At 48.5% G+C, this 19429-nt stretch overlaps 1 protein-coding gene across 4 annotated transcripts; it reads right to left on the bottom strand.

Annotated features, from left to right (window-relative positions):
• Positions 1 to 149: 149 nt before the first annotated feature.
• ADAMTS13 (ADAM metallopeptidase with thrombospondin type 1 motif 13) lies at positions 150 to 19332 on the bottom strand. Of its 4 annotated transcripts, none has more exons than XM_021543564.4 (29): positions 19003 to 19208; positions 18648 to 18714; positions 17458 to 17741; positions 17172 to 17313; positions 16678 to 16817; positions 15971 to 16054; positions 15769 to 15893; positions 15385 to 15531; positions 14900 to 15034; positions 14245 to 14395; positions 13535 to 13639; positions 12955 to 13106; positions 12791 to 12854; positions 12152 to 12278; positions 11662 to 11810; positions 10210 to 10330; positions 9522 to 9602; positions 9081 to 9262; positions 8523 to 8658; positions 6804 to 6933; positions 5989 to 6178; positions 5633 to 5747; positions 5197 to 5326; positions 4171 to 4375; positions 3398 to 3695; positions 2791 to 2937; positions 2151 to 2327; positions 1641 to 1825; positions 150 to 1361 (listed from the first exon to the last, which is right to left on the bottom strand). In XM_021543564.4, exons 1-29 carry the CDS (start codon positions 19066 to 19068, stop codon positions 1203 to 1205), a joined length of 4194 nt encoding a protein of 1397 aa, XP_021399239.3. In that variant the 5' UTR covers positions 19069 to 19208; the 3' UTR covers positions 150 to 1202. The 4 variants fall into 4 exon arrangements, with proteins under 4 accessions (XP_021399239.3, XP_021399238.3, XP_085450306.1 ...); XM_021543563.4 differs by having other exon boundaries at positions 1037 to 1361; positions 5633 to 5750; positions 19003 to 19332; XM_085594180.1 differs by having other exon boundaries at positions 1037 to 1361; positions 5633 to 5750; positions 16678 to 16814; positions 19003 to 19257.
• Positions 19333 to 19429: the final 97 nt, after the last annotated feature.

Raw genomic sequence — 19429 nt, 5'->3', positions numbered from 1 at the left:
GTTCTGGCTCCTCCAGGAATGGAACGTAAATCTGGAGGCTGGCAAGCAAAAAACTCCAGGTTTAACCAGCAAAAAAACAGCTATTAATTAAGAAGAGTATTTGTGGTTGTGGAAGGATGTCAGAGAATCCAACTGAGAGAAAGCAGGAGCAGGGTTAAAGCTGCCCAGGCAGAACCATTTATTGCATCCAGCATGAAGAGCAAGTGCAGATGTGTCCAGCCAGACTCCAGGTGCAGAAAAGACCCTTTAAGCAGTATATTGTGATTTTGAGGAGGATGACAGATTTGGACCAAAGCACAGCCCAATGTTCAAGATACTAAAAAAAAGAAATAACCTAAAAAATACATTTAAATGAAGCTTGTGTGAATATTTGCCACTGCTCTAAAATCCCTCTTCCTGCCACAGCTTGTCCATCAGCCTCAACCATAGTTCTTGTCAAATGAAGATACAGATTGATAGCACAGCTGCTGTTCTTATCCAAGTCAAACCTGGCATTCATTCTTTCATTTTCTCACAGAAAAGAAGTGGTGGTATCACTGTCAGATATCCAACAGCAGAACCACAGAAAGGGTGGCTGGGGAGAGACCTCAGGATGTCATTTAGTCCTCCCACATGAAGCCAGCTGTCACCAAGGCTTGCCCAGCAGTGCCTCAGTTCAGCCAACTTCTGAAAACATTTAAGCTTTGAGTGACCTGCCCTAGGGTGGCACTAATGTGCCCACCCCACACATCTCCTTGTGCTGGCAGTTTATCCTCATACACATCTCTGCCTTCTTTAGTCCATTCCAGAACTTCACTGTGCCTCAGTTTTGAGGGGCATTTACACTGAAAGACAGTGAATTTAATGGCTAAAACATTATTTGTGGTGTACAGAGGTTTATACTGGAACACCAAGAAATCAAATGACTCTCCCAAAAGGCCCCACCACACTACAGAAGCAGGACCCTGTCACACTGCAGTGCCCAAGTCACCTCCTGCAGACATGTAAAGTGCATTAATGCCAACCAAATCAGACAGAAAGGAAGATTTGCTAAATATTTGGGGATTACATGTCTTTTGTATGATCTTTATCAAGACTGAGATCCCAAAGGAGTCAGCAGACATTGTTCTTACTCAGCAGATGAAGAAGCAGTTGCAAGAAGATTAAATGTGTGCTGTGAGCAGGCAGCAGTGACCAGCTGGGCCTTTCTCAGGGCAGTGCTTTTATTTGGGCTCAATAGCATGATATTCAGCCCAGAAATGAGTTCTGTGATCCTTAACATTTTCGTGGAATTCAATTTCAGCTTGGCTTCCTGTTGACTGCCACAGGAATTGCTGCTTCCCATGGAACACCACAGTCTTCATGGTGCTGACATCTCGGACCTGCAGGAAGAAAAAACAAACCATTTTATCTCAGCAGGCTAGACATGAAATAAGTGCCTAAAAAACACTGGAGACTTGCAGATTGGTCACTCAGGGAAAAGCTGTGCTACAAAGGTTAGAAGAAATACAGCAGATATCAGAAATTCGTGTTCCCATCAGCGACGGGAACACAACAGAGATCCAAGGCCCTGATTTGTCACTGAACTATGGGTGGAAATCTCAAATGGAGATGGGTTTGCTCCCATCCAAATCATCCCACTGGGGTTGCTGCCTCCTCACCAGGATGTAGTTGAAGTCAGTCTGGTTGCCCTCAGGGCCCAGGTCAGCGTTGAGGGCACGGATGGAGATGCGCTGCCGAGGAGCCACCGTGATGAAAGTGCGGCACACCCCCTCCTGCCTCTCAGCAGGCAGCTGCACAGGAGCCACTATTTCACCCTGGGGGCCAAACAGCTGCTGGTCACAGTCTGACAGGGCAGAGGGAGGAGAGAAAATGGCTTAGAGAAGTATCCAGCACCTCCAAGAAAGAAATAATTTAAATTAAGCTCAGGCAGAATAGTTTCTTTAGGGATTTTCAGCTGGGGATCTTCAAGCATCAGCAAACACCTGTAGGGGGGTTTGCTTTAAAACAAAGGGGGAGTCAACAATTAATACTGATTCCAACACTACTCAAGAAGGGCAGTTAGTTGCTAAAAATGAAGCAAGGCTTCCATAGATTTCCATAGGCAACCACTATTCATGGAACACTGTGAACCTTAATCTAAAGCAAGAGCAAAGCTTTCAGTCCAGTACCTTGGTAATATTTTTTGGTTGCAGTTCTGCTGTTGTACTGCAGAATGACCCCGTTTCCTGGCAGCACAACACGCTGTTTCACAATCAGTGTGTTGGTTCTGGAATTTATCAGGGACAGAGGGAGCTTCCTGCAGCCTGTCCGCCACATCATTCGCCCAGAAAACAGCAGGACCTCACCTGGAACGGATGAGCACAGGGCCTAGAAACACTTTTATTTTAAGTAAAAGCCAAAGTCTCTCTTAGACAGGTCTGGAATCAAGTAATTTCTGCATCTTGTTTCTATCTTATCAAAATCTGTCATGAGAACAGGCCAGTTAAGTAATCTAACTGCTGATTCCAGCTAGAGGGTACATTAGTTTTATAACAGGCCAGAACAAGCAGCTTCTTTAACCCCATAAGCTCCTTTCATCTCATATCTACCAATAAAACAGGTAGGAAACCACTGTGTGAGGGGAGGACAAGCAGCATCTTCATTTTGTTCCATCTGGCAACAACTTGGAACAGGAAAACTCAGTAAAGTGGTTTCAGAGATTACAGAGGCTCTGAGGCAGCCAGAGCTTCTCAAGGCACCAGAAAAGGTGCAGTTTGAGATGCAGCTTTGCCAAAGGGCCAGGCTGGACCCCAGAGCTCCAGGCAGTACCTGCACTGCAGTTGAGGGAGCTCTCCAGGATGGTCACCAAGATCTCCTCCCTCAGGGGACGCCCGATGGCCACCGTGCAGTCCCTGCTCTCCACGCCTGTCATGTTGATGATGCCAGTGGCATTGAGAAACAGCTTTCCACAGACTCCTGGAGAGCAGAGACAGGTGAGAAAGGAACACCCAGAAGGAACTACAGGAAAACAATTCCCTTTGGGGCACAATGAACAGATAAGGTTCGTATTCTGGGTAAAGCACAGGAAGAGTCATAGAATCCCAGAATATCCTGAGTCGGAAGGGACCCACAAGGGTCATGGAGTCCAGCTCCTGGCCATGCACAGGACTACCCCAGCAATCACACCATGTGCCTGAGCGTGTTGTCTGAATACTCCCTGAAGCCTTGAGCTGCTGTCCCACAGGCTCCCAAGTCAGCAGAGATTTGGGAAGCACGGGGAAGCGAGTCTTTGTTCCTAGCTCAGGTAACATGGACATGCTGGAACAGCAGGTTTTCCCTCCCAGCCAGATGCATTCCCTCCCTACCCCTGTCTGGCAGCAGGATCCCCACAGCCCAGCTGCACACAAGAAGCTCCTTTTGGCTGTGTCCTCCTCACCTCCACTGGGCTCTGTCTGCTCCCAGGGCCCAGCAGACAGAGGGACATCCAGGTCCTTGTGTCTGTGCTCTGGGGCAGCTGCTGCTGTTGGCAGGTGTGTGGCTGGTGGCACTGGCTGCAGCTCTGCCCCAGGGGACTGGGTCCCCTCCTGCTCAGGACAGGGCCCTGCGGAGCAGCCACGCACCACGATGGCCTTGGGGAAGCGCCGGCAGAAAAGGGGGTTCACGGCCTTGTGGGTCAGAGAGCTGAGGCAGAAATCCTGCCTGGTCTGAATGCCATTCCCACAGGTTGTTGAACACTGCAAAAGAACAAACCCATAGGCTTTTATCCCAGCATTCCAGGTGGTATTTGGAAATAAATGAATGGATAAGTTCATGCATTATCTGGGGGGCATTCACTGATGCTCTTCTACTATTTGCCCTGTCAGTGCTCTCATTACATCAGCTATAAGATACCCCACTTTCCAGGGGACCTTCCAAATTATATATTTAAATTGCAGAACCTCTTCCTAAAAAAAATCCCAAAATATCAGCATTCCAGGAGAAAACATGCCAAAACCATTTCTAAGCTGCAGCCAAAACCTGAGCTGAGGAAGGTGGGAAGCAAACCTACGGCTGCTAAACACAGGGCAGGGGAAAAGATGGAAAACACCCCTGGAAACAGTTCAGTATTTCTGTGGGAAGCTAACAGACATGGCAGAAGTTATTTCTCCCCTGCAGCCTCCAGGGAAGGGAAGAGGTGGAAAACTTCTGCATCTGAGGGGGAGCAGGTACCTCTGACCACTCGCTGAAGCTCCACTCGTAAGAGCACGTGCGGATGACACAGGGGACACTGGTGAGGGGCTTCTCTGCCACAGGACACAAATGTTCCTCCTGCAAGACCTCCTGGCCATGCAGGGTCTGCACACAGGTGACCAGCTGCACTGCTAAGCCCAGCCCACAGCTGGAGGAGCAGGGCCCAGCTGGAGTTACCTTCCACCTGACAGGGCAGGGAGGACGAAAAGTGAGTTGGTGATGAATCCCCACCCTGTCTCTCACTGCAGAAAAGGCACTGCAGTTCCCTCACCCTTCCTCCTTCTTCATCCTCTGGCTCACATGGTCTGTGGTGGAATGCAGGCTGGAGCAGCTTTGGAATTGGATATAGAGGGCATTCCCATTTTGTCAGGAGCCCACAGATTTCAAATCCACACTGACCCTTACTCTGCCCTCCCCAGAGTGACACACACAGGCTTAACTGAAGAAACAACCTTATCTCCCTCCAAAACACACACACCACTGAACTCTCAGATCAGGATCAGACCCCTGGGAGTGGCATCCTGTAAGAAAAGCTGCAGTAGCTTTCCAGTCTCACAGCAAATAGGGCAGGGCAAGCTCACCACAATTCCTAAGGAAAGTGCAATGCATTTCCTTCAGTTTTCAGAGCAGCTGCTCCAGATTCTGAGAGTATTTAATTCTTGCTACTTTCCTTGATGCTCTGTGGAAACTGTACAGCTGGCAAACGTGTCACCACCTTTTGCAGCTATAGATTTGCTCCTGCTTTCCCAGAGTAACAAGGGATTGAGAGGTCTTCAGTTTTTTCTCTGGACTCAGACTCTGAGGACTACCCTGATTGCTGCCTGAGGTCTACCAGCTCAGGAAAGACTTTGAGTTTACTGAGTGTGGAGCAGTGCTATGGTTTTTGCAACTGGCTGTGCTTCCAAAGAAGGGAAGAGGAGCCTGACCCTTCTTTACCATGTCCCTGCAAACAGAGAGAGAAGGAAAGACCCCTCACTGTCTCATTGTCTCTGGTAACTGCTTTACCTTGGTGGGCAGGGGTTGAGATCACAGACTTCCACCCTGCTCTCTGGCTTTGGCACTGGCTGACAGTTTTCCTCCTGGGTTTCTTCTTTGGTGTCAAAAGCCACACAAACATAGTGCAGCTGAGTCTTACCTAGAAAGGGAAGCAATCTGACTGTGTGGTTTGGATGCAAGGTTTGAAAATAGGTCAGAAATGTCACATCTGTGTGTACAAAACAAACAAGCTCTGCCCAAGCCATGGCACTCCTACTGCACTCATCCCCCCAGCTCTGAAGCACAGCCAGACCACCCTCTAAATTATTCTGTTCCAAAAAAACTTTGATTACAGCTACCCTTAGAACTGTACAGGGGGAAAGACCAGCTGGGCCCCGAGGTTCCCAGGCACTGAACTCACACCTACAGCCAAGCAACATTTCCCTGCAGCACAGAAAGGCCTCACCTCTACCACAGGAGACAGAACACTCCCCAGCTACAGGGCTCCAGACATACACAGTCTGATTTTCCAGTTGGACATGCCCAAGTGACTCCAGAGGCTGAAGTGAGTGTGCATCTTCCTCCTCAGAACAGAGCAAAAAACAGCTGCCCTCAACAAACCACCACAATGAACTGAGGAATCCAGCAGCATAATTAAAGAGGGATGGAGCTGACTAAAGTGAGAGGATGAACTTTTAACTGGGCAGAGCAGTGGTGTAAAGCACCCTCCATGCTCCAGGAGTGAGCTGGTGGTTCTTAACTGGTGGACAAAAGTGCAAAGCTCCCAGTGAGGCTCCTGAAAAGCCAAGACAGCAAACTCACTTTGTCCCAGCCCAAAGGGCAGACATTGACCACACATGGCACAAGGGAGAGGGGTTTTTCTTCTGCTGGGCACAGGCTGTCATCCACCACAGTCTCCAGGCCACCATGGAACTGCACACAGGTCAGGTTCTGCTGGGCAACTCCAGTCCCACAGACAGCAGAGCATTCATCTCTCTGAGACATCTTCCACCTAAATGGGAGGCAGCTGCATCACTCCATTTCCCATCTGGATCAGGGAGGATTTTTACTCAGGGCACTGGTTACAGAAATGGGTCATGCAGAGTATTCAGCTGCTCTGCTTCAAAAGCCTTGTCTGGATGTGACTGAGGGGACAATTTAACTCCTTTCACTGACAGTTTTCAAGAACTTAAAGCACATAAGCTAAGGGGCTGTAGTTCTCAGTGCAATCACTTTTTATTGAACACTAAAAGTCTCTGAGGGCAATGTCTGAGCAGGCTTGGCTCTTGGTCCTCCTTCCCAAATAATCAACACAAGGATCAACCCTCTTTGTTGGCACCATCTTGGAAAGGATGTGAGAGGCATCTTCTTCTGGATATACCCTTAAATATCTTCATTTAGCAGGTTACTGTAAAACACTGAAGGACTATTTCCCATTCCTTCAACTGACATCTCAATTATCTCACAGGACCAGGAAAGACAGAACACGGTTTGGGATCTGCTACCCCATTATAATTATGAGAAAACTACTTCCTACTTATATTTCTTTTTGACCTTGCACAACACAAATGCAGAGAGAGCCTGGGTTAAGTGGCAGAGCAAAGCAGGAATTGAGCTGAGCTCCCAGGAGCACCAACCTGTAGAGGCACGGCCCCATGGCACAGGGCTTGTGCTCTGGGAGGGGCTGGGGCAGCTCCAGACACCACTGATCCTCTGTTACTTCATTCTTGGTCTGATCAAAGCACACGTGAGCCACTGGCTGCACCCCTGGGACACAAAAGGAAAAGGAATTGAAGTTATAACACAAAGTGAACAGCTCCCTTCTGCTATGGAAGGAAGATGCAGTGGTTTTGCTTTACTTATCACCTGGGTAAGAAAATGGGCTGTGTGGGAGTTCAGACTTCCTGTAAACACAAAAACCCTTTCTTTGTGCTATAACCTCCCTCAAGAGTTTTAAAGTGATTTTCCAAGGTGAGCACCCTAGCAGAGGAGAAGTTTCATTGATAACCCACTGCCAAAATGGGAAGGTTGCTCTAAGCTGTTTGAAAGAACAAAGATACCAATCATAATTTGGAACAAATTACTTCTAATGATCTGACTGATGAGGGACAGCAAAATAAACTCTAGGAGGTTTTAAATGCCATTGTGTAGAAGTGACCAGGTAATATCATCACACAGAACTCGTGCTCAAACAGCACCAATCTCCTCAAAAGCATCATCAACAGCCAAAACCAGAGGTAATGGGAGAGAAACTGGAGACTTCCAGTGCCTGCAGCAGGCACGGAATGAAATATTCATAAGCTACAGCTATAAAGAAGATTTTTAACAATAATGAACACAAAAAGCAAAGCAGATGAAAAGCCAAACTCAAAGAAATTACAAGCAAAGCTATAAGGAGTCTCCTTTCAGTGAATGGGCTACAAGGAGAGGCAGGCATTCCTGAATCTCAAGCAGCATGACCCTGAGCACCAAATGTCCAGAATCTATCAGCAGCCTTATCTTTGCTCTACCCTCCTTGTTTTCAAATCATGACTATTGCTAAGGAGGGCCTGTGCATCACTTTCAGCTCTCAAGGTGCAGTTTCAGCCCAGATTCCCAACTTTCTGTTAGTTTAGTCCTGAGTTTCTTGTTCTTTTTCCTGTTTGTGGCTGCCTTAGCTGGAGGCTCTGGAGCATTTTGAGCTCTTTACTTCAGGCTGAACTGATTCAGCAATCAGTTCACCTGGGGGATTTGCTGGAGGAAAGCTCTCCAGGCATAACTAGTTGTGTAGATTGACTTACATAAATATTCATTATTGCATTTTCTAAATCCTTGTCACAGAAGTCTTGAGAGGCCTGACAGTGTCATCTGAATTATCTGGCAAACAAGATGTCAGGCCATCTATCAGAGTGAGCTGTTACAATCTGCATTATGATTCCTTTAGGGAGACAGAAAGGATTAGCCATGGCACAGGAATAGAATTCAAAGAAGGAAGTTTCATAATTAGCTCTGAGGCTTTAGTTAGACACCAGATACCGTTTGGTCTCAGACTTCTGATGTTTAGCCAACTTCAAATTACAGTCTTCAGTAACTTTGAAAAATCTGAGAAAATGATTTTGTCTTAAAACCAAGAATTCAGTTAAAACCTATTTAAAAATCCTCTTCATGATCAAACATTTTCACTATCATTTTGATGATTCAGCTCATTTGCTGGTTAGTTAATTTAATTCTAAGTTAAGTTAAATTAAAAGCTCCACCACTTTTTCTTTTGGTCCAGTCGAACACTAGCAATCATTTCCAGCAATCTGCTTTGAAATTCAGTTCAGACCAAAGGAGAAGTCTCCATAAAAAGGAAAGACTGAGTCCTGCTGCCTCACCTTCCCCACAGGTCACTGAACAGGGGCCTTGCTGAGGAATCCACAGATAGGTCAGGCTCTCCCTGGGGACAAAGTAGCTGAAGGTGATGTCTGGGTTGGTGGCATTGCCATATTCTTTTGTGTACCTCCTGTAGACCTGGGGAAGGAAAAACTGTGGTCAGTGCAGAAGAAAACTTGGATTTATTTCTCAGGATGGAGGAAGGAGAAGCCAGTCTCCCTTCTTTCCATCTAATCTTGAGCCTCACTGCAATGCCTCAGCCCCACCAGACGCAGTCAGAGCAGCCACCCTGTGAATTTTGGGCACTGAAAGTGCCTAAGCCAAGCAGAAGGTTTAACTCAGCGTGGTTTTGTCCACACAATCACTCCCAGTCCTGCCCGTGGGCAGCCAACCCCCAGCCATTCCCAAGAAAAGGAATACCATCAGTCTTCAGCGAGCACCATCTCCCCTAGCCTTGGACACGAAGTAACCTGAATCCACCATACCTGGATTCTGAGCAAAGCCACCCAAACCAGGCCACTTCTGACTGGCCCCCTTCCAACTCTGCTGCTTTAACTCACCTGTATTTCAATTTCTTCCTGCGTTGGCCCATCCACATGGATTTCCTCCAGGCTTGGCAGGTTGTCCTGGGTGAGAAACACTTGGTATTTGATCTGGTTGTCCTCCAGAACTGACGGGTAGGTGACATTCAGTGAGATTTTTCCTTTTCCAGCCACCACGTACTCTCCTTTAACCTTCACAGCTGGAGAAGCCAGAGGAGCAGTGAGATTAAGAGACATGATGTGGTCACCAGGATCCCCTGGTGCTGGCAGCTGCTGGCTGCCCATGTGGGAGGAACCAGTTTGATCCAAGTTTGGCATCCCATGGAGCATGGCTCCTATAGCTTCCCACTGGAGAGCCTCCCACAAGCACAATGCAGCACCAAAAATTCCATTTCTTTGTTTACACAGACTCCTTTCAGCCCTACCTGTATCCCCTCTTCTCCTTTTCATCCCACTCACCCAGGTGTGTGAAGAGAGGCCTCCTGTTGGTGACATGGACTGAGGTGGTGTTGTAGGGCAGGGACAGAAATGTCACATACTCTGGAAGGGTGGAAAGGAGAAAGATGTGGTCACCTTCCATCACTGAAACTCTGTGAGAAAGGATGGGGATTGCAGCTCAGCTCCTAAATTCACTCTGACCCTGCTCCTTGCCTTGAACACAGTGATGGTAACACAGCAAACACAACTGAGCTGTATTCTGTATCCTGTTCTCACATTTCTTTGGTTCTTTTCAGGCTCTCTGCTAATATTTCTACATGAGACTGCAAAAGCCAGACCAGTTCCCAAATTGAACATCTCAGGAAGCATGGACAACACTCTCAAGGACATCATGGCATTGGTGAGTTGTCCTGTACAGGGCCAGGAGTTGGACCCAATGATCCTTGTGGATCCCTTGGGATATTTATGATTCTGTGAACTGATATCACCCAACAATTTATGGGACTTCCCAAGCAGTTACATTTCTGACCCACATCCTGAGAATTATGACAAAAAAAAAGGCATTCTGCCTACCTTCTTCAGCACTGACCACCCAAAATCCATCTCCATACCCTCCATAAAATAAAACCAAGCAGAAGGGAGAAGTAATAAACAGAAGATTTGGAACACTGACTGCACACAAACAGAGCTGAGGGGGAGGACTACACACCTTTAGCTTTCCCTTCTGTGTAGGATCCACTCACTTCAGTGCAGGTGGAGTTATCACCCCCACAGACCTTGCAGGCATCCATGGCCTCCCTGGAGCCCATCTGGCCATCACACCCGAATGCCTGAGCAGAGAGGAGAGTCTGTCAGCCTGGCCTGCTCTGAGAAAACAAGTGAGCAAAAGCAACATTCCTGAGCTCCTGCAACTGCCCTTTTCATTTGGAATCTAGATTTAGGAGGACAAAGGAAAAGATGTGTTTGTACCCAGAGCTGCCACTGGACAGCAGTGTGCAAAGTCAGGGACTGGGAGATTTTAGCTGAGAGCACAACTCTCAGTAACTGTGACATTTTCTTTCCCATAAGAAGCAGCCCAAAAAATCTCTCCTGTGACCTAAACCCAAAGCTCTGTGTTCTCTTCTATGAACTCTTTCTGGAGGGAGGGAGGAAGGGAGGAAAAAACAAAAGCCCAAGAGAACACTAAACATGAATGGCAGGTTCTAAAGGAATCTTTAGCTCCCCAGGCTCCAAAGCCAAACCTAGCTCACATCACTTCAGTCCCATGGAACTCAAAAGAGAGATTCTATCCCCATTCCCACGAACAAGACTAATTTACACAAAGCTGCAGGAGGATCTCAGCAGGCTTAACAGCAAAACATGTGCAACTGCTGAATTTATGGTGCAGCCACTGATCCCAGGCTTTGGAAGCTGCCATAACATGCATATTTATCACTGCTGCCAATAAAAGAGCCAAAATCAGAACAGGTTGTGCCTACACCCTCTGCTGTTCACAGGGGGAAACACTTCACAAAACATGGTGAGCATGAAGATAATGAGAAAAACATAAAATTTACAAAGAGTATTCTGGGAATGTAAAGAAACAACAGAAAACATCCAGGCGGGTCAGCACTGAGCAGTTCCTAAAATGCAGACAGAGCGGGGGAGTTGTATCCAAGGTCATCAGGAAAGAATGCCTTCCTCAGGTCCAGTCCAGGAAAAAACTCCACAAGTTAGACTTCAGTTTTGATCAGCAATGGTCCAAAAATCAATCTGTCAACTTGTGATGCCCAGGTTTTGCTCCTTATCTTGCCACTCAGTGATTCAATTCATGGAACTTCCCTCCAAGGCAGCATTTTATGGGGCTAATTACAGCAGGCAAGCTGAGCAGCTAATGATGTCTCTTCCACCAACATATAAACCAATTGCTTCTTGGATTAGGGATGAATAGCCCTGTGTGTTTACTGCATAATTAGCAGAATGTCTTATCTAGAGGGCATTGGATGCACAGACAGAAGAGTAGATTTTTGGAGTCCATCCAACACACCGAGAACAAAACTCTCTTCTGAGAAAAGCTCACTCTGCTGTTTGGGACAATATGTTTTTTTCTAGCATGATTTCCCCTGACCCCTGTGGTGCAGATCACCTGCCAGGGGCTCACCTGGACTCCCCAGTCACTTACTCTGCACCTCCCCATGACACACAGATGGAGATCCCCATGGTGCTCCGTGTCATCCTGCTCACACCTGGTTCCATCCAGGAAACTGTCCCCACGGCTCACCATGAACTCCTTGCCCACAGCCCTGCACATGTGCTTGCAGAGCAGGTCCCCTGGAGCAGGAAGGCACAAGGAAGGAGTTACTCTTTCAGGAAGGCACATGGCTGCTCACCAGGCAATGGGAAAAAACCCAGAGAGGTTGTGGACTCTCATCCCTGGAAGTGTCCAAGGCCAGGCTGGACAGGGCTTGGAGCAACCTAGGATAGTGGAAGATGTCCCTGCCATGGTGGGATGAGTTTTAAGGTCGCTTCCAACCCAAACCATTCTGGGATTCTATGATCTCTCAGAAAGCACCCAGGTTTCATGTGAAAACTAAAACACTCAGTGAAACAGCCTTTTCATTCCAAAGTACAGAGGCCCATGAGCACAAACTGAGGTTCCAGACATTCCTTACCTTTGGCAAAGCCAACAGCAGAGGTCCAGGTATAAAAGGATGGTGTTTCTACATCAAGGTACAGTGGCTTTAAATTTGTTGCTGCACATTGTTCAGCCATGAAGTCCTGCTGGGTCATCAGACAGGCCTGGATCCCAGAGAGATAATTGTGTAAGGAAAGGAAGTGACTGAGCACTGACATTCAACCCTCAAGCTAAAGGCAAAATGCACTGGCTGGTGATTAAAACACCCAAACAACTGCAAAGAAAGAAAACCACTTTAAAGGAAGGCTGCAGGATATGCAGAGAATTGTGCTTGGAAGCTGATATCTTTGCAATTTATACAAAATAAATAGATAAGGAAAACAGGAACAATATAAGAAAGCCCATCTGAAGAAAACCATCATTGTGAGTCTCTATTTTCTCAGCATCTGTCCTGCTATGGGGCATAGAGAAAATGCTTCATTACATGTGAACAAGGCTATTAAATAATCCTGCTGCCTTCCATGGCACAAATACCTCTCCTGCTGTCAGACAGATGGAGCCTGTATACCAGACCTTTACCAGAGCAGTCAGCTGTGGGAAGGACAGTCACAAAACACCCAGCCCTCAAAGGGCTCAACAGTAAGACAGAAGTTCAGATGATGCTGAGCTCCATTACCTGTGTATTGCACATCTCTGCTTGCATGCTGGCCCCGTGGCACTCCTGCCCTCCAAAAGCAGGCCTGGAAATGACAGAATTCCTCAACAGAGGCAGGTTTGTCCCAGGCAAAGAGGAAGAGGCAGCCCCGAGGCCCTGGGCACAGGCAGGTCCCCACGTCTCACCTGGGGTTGTTACAGAAGCGCTGCCTCAGCACCACCCCCCCGCCACAGCTGCGGGAGCAGGGGGAGAGGGGGCTCCAGGCAGACCAGTGCCCATGGACCACAGCCATGGGGTTCAGTTCCTCCAGAGAGCTGCACTGACCCTTGGAGCACCACTAGGATCAAGAACACACAGAACTGGCAGCAGTGAGCACAGCAGGGCTGGGATCTAAAAGGTTGGCACGAGTCCCCGTCTTTGGCAGGCCAGTAACAGAGTCCTGGGGTGAATGAAGCACCTTCTGACAAGAGGCTGAAGAGTCCCCTTCCTAATTAGGGTCTAACATGAGGCTGGGGTCAAAGCAAAGAGCAGGCAGGGCATTTCCAGTAGGAGAGCTCAGGTATCAGGCTGTAGAACTGCAAAGCAACTCCAGAGATAAAGACAAGATGGAAAGACCAAGATCAGGACATAATGGCACCAGTTTAGGACTCGTTTTAGCTCCCTGGCCAAGGGGCAGTGAGTGCCAGGTACCTTCCAGACACTGACAGAGCTTTTCTGTCTGAGCCCCACAGCCCCCACACCCACTCCTGGTGGGAGCCTCCTTACCTTGTTGATCCCACACTCAGTTCCATCCAGGAGGGGAACCAGAAGCCGAGTACAGCTGGATTTGTCTGCTGGCTGTACATGGCATGAGAGAACTTTACAGATGTCCTGGTGTGACAAGAAAATCAGAGAGTTCAGGGAGTCAGGCTCAACAACACAGTCCCAAAAGTCTAAACAGGGCACATCCCAGGTTTTCTCCCAGACACCCAAAAATGCAAGTTCCTTCACTTTTCCTGCTATTGGGCAAAAGCTGTGGGCAAGTCAAAAGATCATCACTGTAGTGATCACCAGCTGCAATGCTGGAAGATGATCAACTGAAGCAATTAAATTTTCACCCACCTTAGTGTTTTCTCATTAACAAAACATGTCCAGATGGCAGCTATTAAACACACTGTGCTTCCCAGACAAAGGGATTTCAGCCATGGCAGGGAAGCTGGAGGAATCCAGTGAACAAGAATTCCCCAAGGCAGGACCCTGAGTGGGTGCACCCAGCACTGCCAGCTGTGCACAACAGCACCCAACTGTGTAAACCTTACAGGAGATTTATGTGGAGGAAGGAGGTGATGAAGAGAAGGGAAACATTTTGAAAGCTTTGCCAAGAAAAGCACCTTCAATCCTTTCAGAATAAAAATGCTGCCAGCCAGTTCTCCCGAATTTTGGCTCCTGAACATTTCCCTGCTGCCTTTAGCAAGACAGACAAACTTTCTACCTACAACATTGGTGTCAGCAAAGGTGCAAGCTGTGGCCACACTCCCAAAGGCAATTTTACACTGCTCATCTGCTCCATAGTACAAGCCAGGCTTCCACCCTGGGATGCTGCCGTCCATGTCCGGCAGGTCATTCAAGCAGCTTGTTTGGCCTGTACTGATAAAAACATGAGGAATAACTTTCCCAGCTGTGGGTAGTGAGGACAAGGACATGCTTGCAGACTTGTGCTGAGTTTCACTCTGGGAGTTGGCTGCTGCTTTCCCAGACAACATATGCTTGCTGTGGGCTGGGATGGATTTAGTTGCAGCAGCTGCCTGGAGATGTTCACAGTTCCCTGCTGCTGGAGTTCTATCCCATTCCTGTCCTGCACCCAGCCAGCACAGCCTGCAGTGCCTGGATGCTCTGATGTTGTAAATAAAATGTGCAGGCTGAGCCAGTGTCTGAGAAATCCAACCCAGCCCAGGCATGTTAGGCACCAACCAAAGCCACTTCAGCAACATGAAGCAAAAACTGGGTTTAACCTCAGCAACAAGTGCTAAGAAATAAACAAACCCCAAGCTTTTTACTGTTCCTCATTTTTCAATAAACTTTTTTCTTCACTGAGTTTTTCTCTCCTAAGCCCCCAGCATAGGGAACTGAAGAACTCAACCATTCCCTTACCTGACAAGGGCCAGGAACTGCTCCCGGCTGCACGGAGACCAGGTGAGGTCGATGCTGTTGTGGTTTCCTGCTGAGCCCATGATGTAACCACTGCTGCTGCACACATTCCCCTCTCCATCGTGGGCAATGCCAAGGCTGTAACAGAAGCAGAACAGAGCCCTGAGGAGAAGAAACCCAGAGGCTGGATTCCCTCAGAGCCTCCCTTCTCTAAGCAAGGACTGAGCTCCCTCTGCAGCCCTTCCTTCTACTGTTGTCACAAAGGGTTTCTCTCCTCTTTGCAGCTTCCAGTTGTCACAGGACATGCAGGAATGCAAGAAATGCAAAGAACTCTTTCCAAAATAATCTGTGATGATGACCCAAAGGGTTAGAATAATCCATGGGGAATTCCCTTTTATGTCAAGAGGTCCTTTTGCTTCTTTCTTAAACTGGAGGGTGTTTTACCCTGAATAAAACCTACTGGGCTGCTCTGGCAGTCTCCTACTGACCTGTGCCCAATCTCATGGGCTATGGTGACTCCAAGGTCAAAGCCAGTGTCCTGGGTAATGACACAGCTCCAGAAGGAGGAGCAGACTCCCCCTAACTGAGTCACTCCACGAAGTTCTTTGTTCCCATCAGGCAACTCCAGGTCAAACCTAAAGTAAGGGAGACATAAAGAGGAAAGAGCAAAGAACCCTCACAGCTAAAAAAGTCAGACAGCTGAATTTATCTGAGCTTTGCCAGCTATCCAACATTTCTTTTGACATGAGTGCCCACTGCTCCAATTTTATGAGGATTCCGCATTAAAAAACCAAACGTCCTCAGACAAGCAGAACTGAATAAAACAACCTAATCCTATTTCCCAGTCCCTCCCAGGGCAGGGAGCTCAGCACCTGGTGATGTAGAGGACAATGTCAGCATGCTGGGGGTCAGAGTCGTTCTGGGGGTTCACCTTCTTGCTCCACTCACAGACACTGATGAGGGAGGAGGTGATGTTGGTGGTGATGTTCACCTCTGCCTGGAGGGAAGGCACACGTTGGCACATTCTAAACAGCTTGGAGCTTGGGCAAGCCTCAAACACAGCCCTCCCCTTACCTCTGGCTCTCTCAAAACCAGCATTTGCATGAGGTGAACTCTGAAATGAGCCCCCAGTGAGGCATCTCTGAGCAGCTCTGCTCCCTAAGAAGAGACAGAAAGGATTCAATAAACAATGAGCCTTAGGGACTCCCAAGCCCAGTTCCCAAAAACTGGGCTGCACTCATTACAAAGATAACTACAACACTAACATATGCACTACAAATGTTAAAAAATCCGTCAGGAGGTGAGAAGTGGTTAGATTTGTCAGATACTCTGAAGCAGAGAGAAGAATCTGCATGAAAAGTTTCACAGGGTAGAGTGAATGCCAAAGGCTTTTCTGCTGTACACACAGAGAAAAATTCTTAATAACAGCAAAAAAAGAGACATGAAAATTCTGCAACAGAAATACAACAGTGCAATGTGAAACATAAGATGGATTCAGTGGATTTAGCTCAATCCCACTGAAAGCAACAGGGTGAGAAAACTCTTTACCTGTGTTGCAACATTAGTAATTAAATTAAGAGCTACATTTTCTCTGTGGGTTTTAAATCCTCTAAGATCTTCTTTTACTATTATACAAGGGAATTTGGGGGATTTCATGCCCAGGGAAGCACAGAGGAATGCCCTGCACATGAGCTCTGTGCCAGGGACAGGTGACCCCAAGCACCCTGAGGTGCTGCCTGGGGCACAGCCTGAGACAGGATCCCAAGCACAGAGCCACTCACAATGTTCAGGTTGGCCAGGATGTAACGCTCCGTGTCCTCTCTGTGGTACAAGTAAACATCTGGCCCTGCCACCACCATCAGCTCCAGATGTTTGACAGCTGCCTCAGCCCTCTTGCGCAGGCGAGGAGGAGCCCACCCTGCTGGACAGCACAGAGGAACACCAGGAGGTTCAAATGCACCATGAAAGGTCCTACAGATCCACTCCCTCTCCCCAGAGGCTGCAATAACTCAGCTGCAAGTCCACCTCTGCAGGGGCTTGCTCAGCTTTCCCACTTCTGGGGGTGTTTTTCACCTGCCAGCAGCTTTAGCAACACAACTGTGCTATCAAAATAACAACCAGCCACATCAGACACGCCAGGCACACCTCGGCGAGGCGAGAAACCTTTCCAAGTCTACTCGTGATTTTGTAAACACAGATTTTTTCCTCTGAGCTCATGGAAGCAATGCTCCAGGAGACAGCTTTTCCAGCAGGGCTCCCTCTCCATGGCTGTTACCTCTGGCTGGCTTTGCCTCTCTTGCAGCACTTTTGAAGAGGATGTGGGGGCTGGAGAAGCCGAGGTCCTTCAGCAGAGCCACATCTTTGCTCCTGACTGGCCTGATGTGAACCTTCTCCTCACCCACGGTGACCACTCCTCGCTGAAGCAGACAAAATTGCACCTCTGTGTTATTCCAAAGATATTTGCTACCCATGGGGATGGCAAAGGTTTATTCAGTGGATGGTTCACACACGTTTGGTGCATGAAGCTGCCAACCCCAGAGGCTGCTCCTGCTCATACTCACCAGCTGCCCTTCACAGAAAGTGACTCTGCTCCTGGCCCCAGGAGGCTGCAGGGCTTTTCCACCTGCAAAGCAGCTCCTGGGGAATCTCTTCAGTAAAATAAAGGAAGAGTTCACCACCTGGCTGCTCACAAAGGAGGAGGAAAGGAGGGCGTGGTCCTCTAGGAATTCAAAGGCATAGAGCTGCCCCCAGGCCTGGATGGAGCAGTGCTGGACCCGACAGGGCCTCAGCCCAAAATGTTCTTCTTTACAAGGGCAAGCTGGCTCAGCCACCACAAACTCGGGTACTGAAAGAAATGAAACACGACCAGAACAAGGGGAGCAGTTATGAGAAAGGATGCTACACAAATCCCCAGTGTAAGGTTTATTTCCCCAGGAAAAATACCCTAAAAATGACAGCTGTGGCCTCTTGGGCTCATGGTGGCAACAGCCATTCACAGAATTTCTGTGCTTTTGTGTATTCTAAAGTGAGGATAATCTGACTGGGAACACACACAGAAACTGGCACTGAATTTATTGCAGCTTTTGCTCTCTCAATAAGGAGAACACTTCATCTAAAAAAGGGCTGAGTTTTTTTCCTGCAGCTTTTAACTATTACTGAGTGGGAATTATCACAATGCAAAGACACTGGGATGAGCACTAGGTGAACTCACAAAGAGACAACACCCTTCCTTTAGGGATTTGAGACTTCAAAACATCTTTATTCTGAACTATCATCAATCAATCTAGACCCAGAATTCAAATCTCTTTGTGCATTTATTAAAAAATAATAATAATAATTAACAAGTATTTAAAGTTATCCTTAGTCTAAAGCTTTTGCCAGAAGAAAAACACCCATACAGAGAATGGGGAGTGCAGCAGAAATGTGCAAAGAGGGGAACACATCTCCTTGAGGAGATTTGAGACTGACACATCTCTCCATCCACTCACACTGAGCACCCATACAGAGAATGGGGAGTGCAGCAGAAATGTGCAAAGAGGTTGGACACATCTCCTTGAGGGGATCTGAAACTCTGAGACATCTCTCCATCCACTCACACTGAACCCAAGTTGTCTCACTTGCACTCAGAAACACCAAATGCTGGTCATTTCAGGGGTTGTTAATCTGTTGTTAATTAGCACTGCCAACCACACAGGGTTACAAACCACCGGCCAGATGTTCTCTAAACCGGGGGACACTGAGCCCTGCATACCATCAGGCACTGAGCTGGTTCCAAAGTAAGCCAGAACATCTTCCCCATCCAAAGCGCCGAGGAATTTCTGCAAGAAGAAGAAAAATAAGAGCAAAAACAAATGGCCACGAGGCCATCCCTGCGCTGGAGCTGACCTGGAAGGAACAACAGCAAACAGCTCAGCACTCCCAGAGCCAAACCCTCACGGCTTTACTCCACGAAGGAGCAGCTCCATCTTCCTGATTAGCGAGCGCAGACGGAGTTTGGCTTAGAAGCGGGTCGTCTCTTCTTATTTTTATTTTTATAGATTTTTTTTTTTGTTGTTTTAGGTTTTCTCGGCCGCGCTGCTGAAGGGCCGCCCGGAGGCCAGACTCACCTCAGGGAGCCAGCACAGCCCCAGCGGCAGCACGGCGAGCGCCCGCAGCGCCCAGCTCACGCTCATGCCGGACCGGCCGAGCCCTCCCGGCCGAGCACCGAGAGCTTTGGCCCCAGGCCTCACGTGGAGCGGAAGGGAAGAGCAGAACCAGCCTTTGAGCAAACAAACAGCGACTGGGCAAACAAACAGCGCCCGAGCAAACGCGCCCCGGGCCGGCCCGCGGGGGACGCGCCGGCAGCTGCGGCGCGGCCGCCCTCGCGCAATGCCCGCGGCTTCTCCAGCTTGTGCGCCAGCCCCGCGGGCCGAGGGGCGGCTCGGGGGCCGAGGGGCGGCTCGGGGGCCGAGGGGCCCTGCGGACACGCCCGTGGTTACATGGAGGGGGGACGGTCACCCCGCGATCCCCCAGCCCCGGAACGCTGGAACCGCC

This window comes from Lonchura striata, chromosome 17 (assembly GCF_050655825.1).
Source record: "Lonchura striata isolate lonStrDom1 chromosome 17, ASM5065582v1, whole genome shotgun sequence".
Lineage (NCBI taxonomy): Eukaryota > Metazoa > Chordata > Aves > Passeriformes > Estrildidae > Lonchura > Lonchura striata.
The sequence above is the reverse complement of the archived record's forward strand: the minus strand, read 5'-3'. Positions and strand labels throughout refer to the sequence as shown.

Bases quoted from the DNA above. Each gene is read 5' to 3' on its own strand.
- ADAMTS13 (XM_021543563.4), bottom strand. From the start codon at position 19,068: ATGAGCGTGAGCTGGGCGCTGCGGGCGCTCGCCGTGCTGCCGCTGGGG. The intron at 15,894-15,970 runs GTAAGGGGAGGG...CCTTCCCTCCAG, and splicing joins TGGTTTTGAGAGAGCCAGAG to GCAGAGGTGAACATCACCAC. The intron at 6,179-6,803 runs GTTGGTGCTCCT...CCTCCCATTTAG, and splicing joins ATGGGGCCGTGCCTCTACAG to GTGGAAGATGTCTCAGAGAG.